This window comes from Carassius auratus, chromosome 14 (genome assembly GCF_003368295.1).
Source record: "Carassius auratus strain Wakin chromosome 14, ASM336829v1, whole genome shotgun sequence".
Taxonomy (NCBI): domain Eukaryota; kingdom Metazoa; phylum Chordata; class Actinopteri; order Cypriniformes; family Cyprinidae; genus Carassius; species Carassius auratus.
Genome location: NC_039256.1, coordinates 17993873 through 18006884, shown reverse-complemented (window position 1 = coordinate 18006884; position 13012 = coordinate 17993873). Strand labels below are relative to the sequence as shown.

The 13012-nt window shown below is 35.7% G+C and overlaps 2 protein-coding genes across 3 annotated transcripts in view; both read left to right on the top strand.

The window, feature by feature from the left end:
* The window catches only part of LOC113113848 (centrosomal protein of 85 kDa-like), a 57094-nt gene extending 44394 nt beyond the window's left edge, over window positions 1-12700 (top strand). For both annotated transcript variants that reach the window (XM_026280359.1, XM_026280358.1), the window contains exons 4-13: window positions 2562-2647; window positions 4384-4501; window positions 4596-4793; window positions 5622-5774; window positions 6399-6553; window positions 6880-6997; window positions 7730-7780; window positions 7951-8058; window positions 9923-10082; window positions 10880-12700. In XM_026280359.1, coding sequence (XP_026136144.1) covers window positions 2562-2647; window positions 4384-4501; window positions 4596-4793; window positions 5622-5774; window positions 6399-6553; window positions 6880-6997; window positions 7730-7780; window positions 7951-8058; window positions 9923-10082; window positions 10880-11043 — 1311 coding nt within the window. In that variant the 3' untranslated portion in view covers window positions 11044-12700. The remainder of the gene's footprint in view (window positions 1-2561; window positions 2648-4383; window positions 4502-4595; window positions 4794-5621; window positions 5775-6398; window positions 6554-6879; window positions 6998-7729; window positions 7781-7950; window positions 8059-9922; window positions 10083-10879) is intronic.
* Window positions 1-13012, top strand: part of LOC113113858 (RING finger protein 44) — a 1123463-nt gene that overhangs the window by 187150 nt on the left and 923301 nt on the right. The gene's annotated exons all lie outside the window — the stretch shown is intronic.

Genomic DNA, 13012 nt, shown 5'->3' with positions numbered 1-13012 from the left:
ATCTTCAGCTATGTGAAGAGGTGAGGGAGGCCTGGCAATGGAAGTGGCACCTGCTTCTTATCACTGTGCAGTTTGCTGCTGGGACTAAAACCTCTCCAGAGGCAAATAAAGGCATGTTTGCAGGCTCGAGTGCGCCACTGATATGTGTCACATTTGTGAGCCAGGCCAGGGAAACAATATGCACTATTTTAAAGAGTTTATGTAAATGAAGTTAATAGATCTGATATCTGGTTGTGTAACTGGCATCTGCTGTTGCTCCTTGAATGCATAGTCTAGTGGACGGCAGCCATTGGTCTCTGTGGATAAAATGTACCATTCCACATCCAGTATCCAGTGCACAAGGGCAGGACTCATAGGAGTTGTTTTGGTTCTGAAGAGTTTCTTGGATTTCAAAGAATCAATAACGAATGACTCTGGAGGCATCTTATGATTAAAGTAAAATAGGGAATAATTTAATTTATATTAATTGTTAATTATTTAACAAATTTGAAAAAATGAAATAAAAATAATTCAAATAAGTATAATTTGACATTACAGAAAATAATATGTAAAATATTTTACAGTTTCTAAACTAAAATGAAATGAAAGTATAGGTTTAAAAAAAATAATAAATAAAAAAAAATTGTAATTATTGTAGTTCTGAAATTAAATAATTCGTTTAAAATTAATAAACTAATTTCATTACGAAAACCTGCAAATCCTGAATATAGATATATTTATATTATATCAATAAAGTAGCAATTGTATTTTTTGGAAAAACTATTAATAATTTATTTATTTATTTGATCATAATATATCAATATTAGTAGTGATTAAAATATATAGTATTAAATAGTATTAAATACTAAAGTATTTAAAAATGTTTTTGTGTGTGTATATAAATATATATATATATATATATATATATATATATATATATATATATATATATATATATATATATTAGGGCCGGGACTCGATTAAAAAAATTAATCTAATTAATTAGAGGCTTTGTTCGCATTTTAATCGCAGATAAATATTTGACCCGAGAACAGTGAGAAGTAATTTTTTTCACATGGATTTATAGTATACCATTGAATAATGACTGAATACATAAGCTTAAGCAACAAAATATTGTTTATTTTTGTTCACCCAAGTTTAGCACACTTGTGCAATTTTTGCCATGAAGTGTAGCAATAGCATATTTAGAAACAATTTAGAAATAGTACATTTCAGAAATTCAGGAAGCTTATAGGTGCTGGAACCTTCTGTAAAGTGTTTTTTAAGTAAAACACAATACTGTCAATTACATTCAGAACATTGGAAACACTGACTATTAGAAAACATCTCTCTGTTGCTTCAGAGGACATAACATACTAAGTCCAACTCTCAATAACCTTGGCCAAAACAATAAAGAGTTCAACATAAACTGTTGCACCAACAAAATAATACATAGTCCAACATAAAGTGTAAAGTCCACGCTCGCTGCTATATGTTTTGCGTTTAGGTGATACTTGAGGTTTGATGTGCTGCTGCGGTGATATGCGAACGCTAGTTGGTGCTCCAGTATAATCGGTCCGCCGAAACTCATCCAGTGAGAAACGTTCCGTGGTGCAAAAATAAGTTATTAAAAATGCGGGAATTTTTTCCTGTAATTAATTAATCTTAGTTAACGCGGTATTTTTTTGTGTAATTAATTAATCTCAATTAACGCGTTAAAGTCCCGGCCCTAATATATATATAAAACATAAAATTATATCAAGTATATTTAATATATACACGTTTTTTTGTATTTGTATTTTATATATATATATATATATATATATATATATATATATATATACACTTTTTTTTTTTTTTTTTTTTTTTTTTTTTTAGGAAGACCTGAAAATTGAGTTTCACATTAAAGAGGTGACACACTAACCCCGATCTCCCATATATACAATATGGATCATAAAAATAATTGTACTGTAGTGTGTTATAGAGTTCATATCTGGTGTATATTTAGTGTGAACTGTGACATCATCAGTGAGCTCTTAATTGGGTTCTTTCAGCACTCTGATAGCACATCAATGGACCATTAGCAATCTGCTCATTTAGTGCCCTAATGATCTTTGTGTTAAAGAGTCGGGACCTGTCACCCTTCACTCAAGCATGCACTGCTGAAGATTGTGTACATACTGACTTGAGAGCGATGGAGCACCTACATGTTATATGTGTGGCTGTTGTTTTCCATAACCTAAAAATTCTAAATGGATATTAGATATGGATGTTTTATTACAATTATTTGTCATTCAGATCACATACTTTCAGGGAGTCACGCAGTTCTTCAGAAGAACCATGCAAGTAAAGTTATAAACAAATGCATAATTAGATTCGGTAGCCCAAAGACTCGCTGTCATCCTCGAGGCGGAAAGAGACCTTTACAATCCCCCTGGAGTTCTTCACTCGCTTTGTTGCTGATGGTTATTATGAAGACAGAGTATGCTAATTACAGTGTGCTTACCATAAGTACACGCTAGCCTGACCCCGTGTGTTTACCAGATGAGGATTTCTAATGCTATAATTGATGTTTCACGCAGATGCTGGGTGGAACGTCTCTCCCTGTCAATACCTTGGTAAAGATTAAGGAGGGACTCCTGAGGCAGAGAGAACTGGAGATTGACCGGTGAGTAAACAAAGACATTTTTAGTGCTCAGTTGTGCGCAAAGAGTAGGTAAATATTTATTCAGATGGAGTTAAAAATGATGCATGCATAGATAGTCTAACAATTTTTTTAAAAAATCACTCACCCTAGCCAAAAAAGGCAGTGTCACTTCTTCCACACATCATTTCCCGACAAACAGACCTATACTGACCTCCCAGGTAAAGAGAGTAATGGATTCATCTGTTTTTGTCTGGAGGTTTGTCATTAGCTCCTGTTTCTGAGGAGGGGGCAGATGCTTCATTAATTTAACACGACGTTGGCTGTGTTCAGGGCTGTGACCCTGTAGTGACTGCTGTGACCTTGAGCAGTTGTAATTTTAGTATCACGCCGTCACCCATAGCGTTGCTTTGCTTTAGGTGAGCTCTGACAGACGGGGCAGTGCCACAGAGCAGACGGACACTGTCTGTGTTCAGACACAAACATAACGCGTATCTCTGCCAAGAATTACACATGAGGAGACGCTTGAGAATGCTTTTAGCTGGCCATCAGTCTGCTTTTGCTCTGGCTTCCACATCACACGACAGTTTTGCTGTCTGTTTGTGTCTCACTCGTTTACATTTTTATCCACTTTATTAAAGGTGCCGTAAGCAATGTTTGAGGACCTCCTGCCAGATTTAGTCACACCCCTCTTTTTCCAAAACCCTGCCCTACAAAGTTAAGTTTGAGAGAGGAGCAAAATAGAAAAAGCAGTGGAAAAAAATTAGTACAACAGACTTGTGTGAATATGGCATTAAACCTGAATACTCTTTAGGAACAATCACACTCACAGCTTCCTGTTTCACAAATATGGACTGCTCTGTGAACATGTGAAGTGATTGACAGGTAGAAAGCATCTCAGAGGCTTCAGATTGGTCTAGCCATAAAATATGAACACAGCTATATATTTTTCATGTGTAAAGACTGTGTGAGAATGATATTATATGATATTATATAGACAACAAAATTAGCTTTTTATGTTGCCATTGTACTAAATCCTCCCAAAAAATTTTTTATTTGTTTTTATTTTTAAAAATGTATTATTATTAGCATTTTTGTATTATACACTCAGATATTTTCTCTGAAATAATGTCACATTCATTAATTATTAATATTATTATTATTATTATTATTATGCTATAATTATATTTTTAAACTTGTTTCCTCTTACATTATTATTATACGTATATTAAATAATTATTTATTTATTTATGTCAGATATTACATATTCTTTGAATATGTTATTATTATTATTTTGCTTTTTTAATTTGTATTTTATCACAGACAGATATCTTTCAGAACATCAAATTCAGTGATTTCCGTCAGGAAAAAGGGACATTTTCCCAACAAATAGCTTGCAGCACCTTTAACTGTCTTTGCAATCAGTTCTCTGATTTTGCTGGAATTTTATTATGCTGGACTAAATCTAGTAATGTTTAACAATAACCACACACTCTTATTTGGCTCAGGGCAGAAAATATCCAAACCAAGTGTGATAACCACACTTTAAAATGTCATTACAAGTATAAAAACATTTCTTCCGAAAGTAGTTCACAGCAGCTGCCTCCAGCGAGCATGTCCTTCTCTCAAACAGAATTTTTCAGTGTGCTTGTTTTTAAAACCACTTTTTCTTTTGGGGCATGCAACCCCAAAGAAGTGCTCTGAAGCAGCGCTGTGCACCAGAATGTGAATGCCATGTCTTACTGAGTTGTGATTTCTAGGCAAAAGCAGCAAATCCTCCAACTTCATGCAAGGATCAGGGAAAATGAGTTAAGGGCGCAACAAGTCCTCCAAAACCACAGGGGGCGCTATGATGACTCATATCTGCTCAAAGCTAAGGTATGTCTGCTTGAATCAAATCATGCAAAATACTTTCCTAATGGCAGTAAAAAGGTCACTTACCTACCGCTGATGCCTCTTTCCACTTATTTAGGACTCTCCGTATGACAGTCCTGTATCCAGCCTGAGTCCGAAGTCCACGCTGCCAGAGCGCGTGAGTCCCCTGTGCTGTGAGAACGGAGAGCTGGGCCGGAAACTAGCTGCGGCAGAGCTGGAGGTCATCCACCTCAGCGAATTTCTCAAACAAAACACACAGAAATACACTGAAGATATCAAGAAACTGGAGGAGAAAGTGAGAACTTTTCATTCAAGACATGTGAATGAGCATTGTGTGTAGTACTAAATATTTGATTGCATGGATTATTATGCACAGAACAATTTACTTCATTTAACAATTTGCAGCGACCTCATGCCTGAAGTTAGTTATTAGCATAAAATTCACCCAGACCATCAAAACTGATTACAGACCTCTCATTAGCCAGCTGTACATTATGCTATATGAGAAATATTATATGATATTGACAATAAAATAACGATAAAATGATTTGATTTTTTTTTATATATATGCATATTTATTTCTTACAGTTAAAAACTAGAAATAAAACATTTACAATTAATCTCACGATTTCAGATAGAAAGAATTTGTCACATTCATGGATTTTATATTTTTATTTTTATTGTTATGTAAGCATTTACACTTTTCAGAAATGTTCTTAGAAAAAATGTGACGTAGATTAGTATTTATTAATTTTTTTATGTAATTTTGACTTACATGTGGTTTCAGTTGTTTGAACAACACATTTTAGCAGGAGAGTTATCTGTGAATTGTGATTTGTTTGTGTTATTTTTTATACACAACTAAATTTGTTTTTCCTCAGACATTTTCTCAAAAACAACATATTATTATTATTATTATTATTATTATACAGGCCATCCAACGCATGTGATTTTGGCGTATGTGTGGTTTCAGTTGTTCGAACCTTTTTCATAAATGTAAAGTTTATAAAGTTCTTGGTGAATTGAGATTTGCTTGTGGAAACTTTTGTACCGATTTCACACACACATTTGTGCGTACGTAAAGCATTTGGTAAATGAGTAACAAGATGTGTTTTGGGTCCAGATGAAAACACGTGACCGTTACATCAGCAGTCTGAAGAAGAAGTGCCAGCGTGAACAGGAACAGAATCAGGAGAAGCAGCAGCGCATCGAGACGCTGGAGAAGTACCTGGCAGACCTGCCCTCGCTGGACGAGGTCCAGACGCAGGCTCAGCAGGTACGGGCCGTCCTCCAGCTTTAACTGCAAAACTAGCCATATGTTAGCCTGGTTTCACAGGGTTTTGTTTTTTGCTGATACCTCAAATGTCACTTTTTCCTAATTTATCACCATCCTGTTCAACCTTAAATCTGATTGTCCGCAATCTTACTTGTTTTTCCTAGTTCATTGTCAAATAGTTTTGTCATTGCTATTTGCTATTATAGTGGATTCCTGTGGCTCAGTGGTAGTGCATTGTGTTAGCAGCGCAGAAGGTTGTGGGTTCGATTCCCAAGGAACATGTTAGGTAAAAAATGTTAGCATGAATGCATTGTAAGTCGCTTTGGATAAAAGCCAATTAACAAGTAGCTTTTTTTTTAAGAAGTGAAATAAACACATAAATAAAATATACTAATTTGCTAATTTACTGACAAGTGGTGTCATCTTTTCTTCTCAATTAAATGTTTGTACCTAATTAAACACCAATTTTAAAACAATTCTTAAAAGCAAGAAAAAAATTCTGATCACGGCCAAAATGAAATTTCACATTTGAGTAGACATTAGAAAATGGTGATTATAAATGTCTTTAAAGTGGTGTGTAGTAGCATTACTGTACTCCTCTCTGTCTGTGTTGTGGTGTCTCAGTTGCAGGAAGTGCAGAGGAAGAAGCAGGCTTTGGAGGATACCGTCGCCCAGCTGGAGAAAACCCTGGAGGAAAACCGAACCCTGCTGCGGGAGAAAGATGCCCTCATTGAGACCCAATCCAAGCGGGAGATCGAGCTCATGGCTGCTGTTCAAAGGTACTGCACTTACACACTCACTCTGTTGAGACGAGCTCACAGCCAGAAGCATTGCTTTTGATTTGCTTCCTTTCTGAAAGCCACTTCTTAAATATAAAGTGCACAGTCCTTGTTAAGTGAGCTGAAGATCAAAGTGCCCAGTACTCTTATTAAAACATAGAAAACCTGCCGTAAACATGGGAATGAAATCAGGCCAATCATCCGCTCGGACTGAAAAAATAATGGAAGGCCACAGCTGCTTTGATATAAATAATGAGGATCTGTTAGGATTTCTCTCTGTGCCTTGTTTCATTTTACTGAACCAATGATAAAACTTCTCTTTGTAGCCTACAAGAGAAAGTGGAGAAGTGCTTGGAGGATGGAGTACGGCTGCCCATGCTGGACCTGAAGCAGCTGGAGAGGGAAAACACTGGCCTGCTAGAACAACAGAGCCAAAACAGCCTGGTACTGATCTCCCATGATGCACCTAATGACGCTTAAAAATACATTATTGTAATCATTCGCTGCTTTTATTTCCAGATGTTTCTGTCTTGGATGTCTTATAGTACATTATAATTAATAAATCTCTGGGAGATTGCATTTTTATACTAAATACAGAACTTATAAACTACTGGTCAAAAGTTTGGATTTTAATAATGCTGCTCACGAAAATACAGCATAAGCAGTGATATTGTGAAATATTAAAATTTAAAATTGTGTAGTTCTAAAACGAAAACTGGCTAAATGTTTGGAAACAATTCTATACTATTAAATATATCCCACCTTTTAGAACGTTATTGAGGTTATAAAAACTATGAAATAATGGAAGTAACCAGAAATTGAAATGAATCACATTTCAAACACATTATTTTATTTTATTTCATTTCATTGTAAAGGCATCACTTAAGGAATTTTGGAAACCAGTTGGCTGCTTTTTTTTTTTTTTTTTTTTTTTTTTTTTTACACACACAAACATGCATATACAGTATGTACAATACTGTATATGTTTGACTACAAGACTTATTTCAAGCATTTAAATTAAACCATTTTTTAGATAATGTGGAATTGTTTCCAGATTTTTTGGCTAATACAGAATGTTGTCTAGGTAGAATGTTTTAATACAAAAGACACACACTTTAAACAGTTTTAAACTAAAGTCATGTGAGATGATTCACTCTGTGATTTCTTTTGTTTCAGCTGATCGGCAATCAGAAGCAGCAGATTGACAAACTCGCTCTAGAGATGTCGGTAAGACGTTATATTCTAGCTTTTGTAGTGGAAGCTTGAGGATAAACATCCTGATTTGGATCGGATGGATGAAGTGGTGTCTTGAACGTTGATGATTATTTTAAATTGTGCAATCAGAGCATGCTTGCTTAAGACACACATGCACTAAACGCTCTTTTGTCCTCTTGCAGACCCTGGAAAAGAACTTGCAGAGGGAGAGGGGAATCACGCAGGAGCTCCGCAAGCAGCTCTTGGAATGTGAGGAGGAACTTGAAACCCTCTCCAAAACTCTTCAGCAGGTATGACACCCCAAACCTCCCACAAAGGGACTCTAAAGTGCCGCATGAGGTTTTTTCATCCTCGTAACGGAAGTTAAAATCTTTTTGGAAGGCTCATTTTTGTGCCATTAAATTCCTTGCCCTGCTTTTCCATGGCAGTCGAGTCATGAATAACCCAACCGGCCCTCGTTAGAATTCAGGACATCATTTTTCACCAAGCCGTCTCAAGGTGAGGGAGAGCAGAGAGCCGCAGTCATGCGTGATACAGCCGCACTGATCCACAGAGAGCCATACATCACACCGCTGCCACAGAGAAACCAGATTATTAGCAGAGATGCGCTTACTTGCCTTCTCATGCGAAACCCGCCGAGTATTGTTAAGTTTGATTACCAAGTATACAAGATCCCATGTTAGGGATGCGTGTTTGGTTCCCTCGTAATACAGTTCACAACTGCTTTTAAAACCACAGAACCTGGAACCTTAAACAAGAAGTATTTCATTTCCAAGCAGCTGTTACATAAGAGTAGTTTTACAACACATTCCTAACATTTTTCGGTAGGTTTATATTTTATAATCAATTAACCAAGTCTCCATTGACAAATGGGTTTTTCTAGCATTTGTGTAAAGAACACAGAAAAGTCTGCGGTCAGTAAGCATTTTATAGACTTATGCTCACCAAGTCTACATTTATTAATATTTTAAAATACAGTAAAAAAAAAAAGTAATTACAGTAAAAATTAGTTTTTATATATATATTCCATTTGAAAATATTTATTAATTTCTTATTATTATATATACTGTATAAACCTATTTTTGTGGAAACCATAATTTTTGTAAAAAAAATTTAGATTCTGTAATACAAAAGTTCAAAAGAACAGTTTTTTTTTAATAGTGTTTTTGCCAATTTAATGCATCCTTCAAGCATGCATTAAAGCAGCGCAGCACATTCTCAATATTTTTTTCATATTTTGTTTATTTGCATTATAAGTAAACCAACATAATCCTGTTTGGCTGTAAATTAGATATTAAGTGAAGTGAAGTGACATTCAGCCAAGTATGGTGACCCATACTCAGAATTTGTGCTCTGCATTTAACCCATCCGAAATGCGCGCACACACAGAGCAGTGAACACACACACACACACACACTGTGAGCACACACCCGGAGCAGTGGGCAGCCATTTATGCTGCGGCACCCGGGGAGCAGTTGGGGGTTCGATGCCTTGCTCAAGGGCACCTAAGTCGTGGTATTGAAGGTGGAGGGAGAGCTGTACATGCACTCCCCCCACCCACAATTCCGTCCGGCCCGAGACTAGAACCCACAACCCTTCGATTGGGAGTCCTACCCTCTAACCATTAGGCCACGACTTCCCTTAAATTTATATATATAAATATTAATATATAAAAATTCTGGGCATCCCTAGTACAATTCATTACTCTTAGTATTGTTCATATTTAAACTTAATTTCATATTTTCACATTCTCTCTCCAAACTTTTGAACAGTCGTGCAGTAGCGTGTGATTTCAGATGTAGCGTGTGTTATTCTTTGATTACATTTTAGTTTTTGTAATGTAGTGTCTTTTTGTTGTGCATGTAATTAATAGGCTTTAGGAAATTTGACAAGCTCTGGCAATATATTTAGTTTCAAAAATCACACTGCAGTGTAAAATGCTGCAATAACACATTCTTTGTGTCCGTAATAGCATTTGAAGGTGAAAATAACCATTCTCTCAAATCTCCAGTGGCAAATGTGACAAACCGGGGCTTCTTTGTACTTCCACAATTTAAAATTAAACTCTGAACGTTCACTTGAAAGGCTCTGTCCTGGTTCACCCTGCTGCGAGTGTGTAAAGGGGTTTTTCTTTCTGTATTTTTATCTCCACAGAACCAAAGGCAGGCAGACGAGGAGACGCTGAATGTGAGCCCCGGGCCCCTGTTGAAGGAGATGTCCCTGTGTCTGCTGGATCTGAAGGGCCTGTGCAGTGTCCTCACACAGAGAGCTCAAGGCAAAGAGCCCAACCTGGCCCTGCTGCTTGGCATCAAATGTAAACACTCATGCATAACATAGAAAACTCTGCCTTTGCAACACATTATCTTTTTAAAGTAGTCTCTAATATTCTCTGTTTATTTGCATTATTAGTAAACTTGTTTGACTTTAGATAAAATATTATAAAAATTATAATTCTGTGCATCTCTAGTCTCAAAAATGTATATTGCACTTTTAGTATTATTAATTAATTAATGCATTATTACTCATTTCAATTAAATATTGTAGTTGTCACTTTATATTTAAATGTTTTTTCTTTTGGTTTAAATGTTGCAAGTCGAATTATACATCACAACATTAAAATGTACAGTTTGAAAAACTGATATTCCTTTAAGATTCGCGCAAGATTACATTCAGCAGTGTTTTTAAATTTAAAAGTTTATTTTATTTATTTGTAATTACTTTTCAGCAAGTATGCATTAAATTAAAACAGTGAAGACATCTTATAATTTATAACAAAAGATTTATACTTTAATGTTGTTCTTTTAAACTTTCTATTCATCAACAATTCTATTCATTAAAAAATTTCCACAAAAACCTTAATAATTGATACGTTTTTTTAAGCAGCAGATCAGCATATCAGATATGATTTCTGAAGGATCATGTGACACTGACTTCTCCCATTCAGCTTTGCTAATATAATGTGAAACATGATGATGTGTGACATTAACATTTTCATAATTAAGAATAAGTGCACTTTATAATTGCAGCACCAGATAAAGTACCCATATATAAAGTCATATATCAGCCAATAGAAAGAAAATTTCCATTTGTGACACTCATTTTTTCCCCCAGCTATGAGCTGCTCGGCGGAGGAGAGCGAGAAGCCGCTGATGGAGGACGGCTTGCGGGCTAAGCTGGTGGAGGTGTGCCAGCTGAGGAAAGACATTGACGAGCTGAGGACGCTCATCTCAGACCGTTACGCACAGGACATGGGTGAAAACTGTGTGACGCAGTGAGGCTTATATTTCTGGCTCGTCAGGACAGACGGCACTCTCTCAGAGCTCTTAAAGGGAAAATAAAGTCAACCTGATGCAAACAAACAAGGTCTTTCTGACTACTAACGGTTTGACCAAGCTGTGAATCCAGTTTACAAGGACGTCTTTACAACAAGTTTCTTGTTTTTTTTTTTTCTTGTGGACGTTGCATTTAAGGCGTTTGAATGTTTTCATGTATTTATTGAGACTGTTTGAGGTTGAGTTCCTCACACTGTTCCTGTCAGTCGTCTTTGAGCAAGTGGTGTCCTAAAGTGCCTTGTGTTCCTCTTTGTGTACCTCCAAACTTCATGGATGTCTGTGATTTTTTTTCTTTTACCCAAAGAAGCTTGTCCTTTCTTTACCCAACAGCTACAGGTCGCAGGTCGACGTTCAGGACTCTACACATCAATAAAATAAAAAAAAACAGGACAAACAGCAGCATTTGAAAGGTCCTTCATCTCCAACATCCTGCACCTCATCTGAGTTTTTGGTTGGTTGTCTTTTAGTATATTTGAGCTTCCAAAGAAGCTAGCAATGTTCCATTTCAGAATAAATGACAGCAGAGGAATCCAGGTGAATCTATTCAGGACACCGATTAACTATTTTTAATTAGAATAAAATATGAGCTGCTTTTTTCATGCTGCGGCACAGTTCAGTTCAGAGCAAGTTGCACAGGTTGAGTTCCAAAGGCAGACAGGAAACAGAATGTTCTGCACCTTCGGTTACTTCCTAACACGCTCATGACATTTTATATACTCCAGATAATGCATATAATGCAAAACTTGTGCACTCAGGTATTTTAAGAATTTCTTTTATTCGTTGTTCTTGATCTGAATGGTTTCAGCAAGTTCATTTTGACCCCAAGCTAAATTTTTTATAGTTGATCATATAAAGTCGAGCGATGCAGTCATGTCAAGCTTTGCATACATATTTGCACCAAGGTGACGAATGTTTAAGATATTTACAGTACAAGCGTCTATATAGTGCTTATTTATCGTGACTGTACTCCCATTGTATTTAAAGTATATTAAGCATGTTTTGAATTTAAAATGGAGGTTTTGTCATTATGTGCTCATAATACCTTGTGCACGTGCTTAGGTTTAGAATTTATTTTTATTTAAAGAAGGGAATAGATTAAGGTAAATAATTAGACTTATATTGCACTATGCAACCTTCTCACGTTAACCAGCATTTATCAGCAGATATGTAATATTATTCTGTGCCTTTACAAATCTATGCAGCAGATACACAGACTGAAATCGAAGGGTATTTTCCATAACTGGCAGAGACATGGTTTATTTCATAAAGGTGCAGATGAGCTAAGCCATATTCACAAGCAATGCATATTTATTCTCAGGCAGAGAGCTGCTCATAACCTGATGGAGAATGTATGTGGAGCTGTACAGTGTGATCGCTGCTAGCATGACGACTTGTGTATATATATGAATAGAAAAGAAACGTGCACTGACTGACATGACCCACTCACTGCGCACTGAAAGCCACTGGTTGGTTTGAATTTCTCATCAGTCTTTGAATTCTTAAGCTTTTCATTTTCCAGCTAGATTTTACAAATGCCAAAGGTCTATTTATGTACAGAGTATTAACTATTTTTCCATTTTGTAAACTGCTTTTCATTTGTACAAATGTCAAATAAAGTATTTTTCTACATTTGGTTTCTTTAATATTTTTGCTAATAATAAAACGTAGAAAAATTGGTTTTATTAACTCAATATACAGTAATTTTTGTTTTTTGTTTTTTACAATCGTATAAGTGAAATGGTCAAAAGCATATTTCAGGGGCTTTGACCATTGACCATTAAAAAAAAAAAAAAAGTACTGATAGTAATCAAGATTTTTTAGGAATGAAGTGTAAAAGCTTAAATTAAAATAAAAAGTCATCAAGTTACTGCAGTTCACTTAGCCTTGCATAATTTTTTTTTTCCTTTTTTCA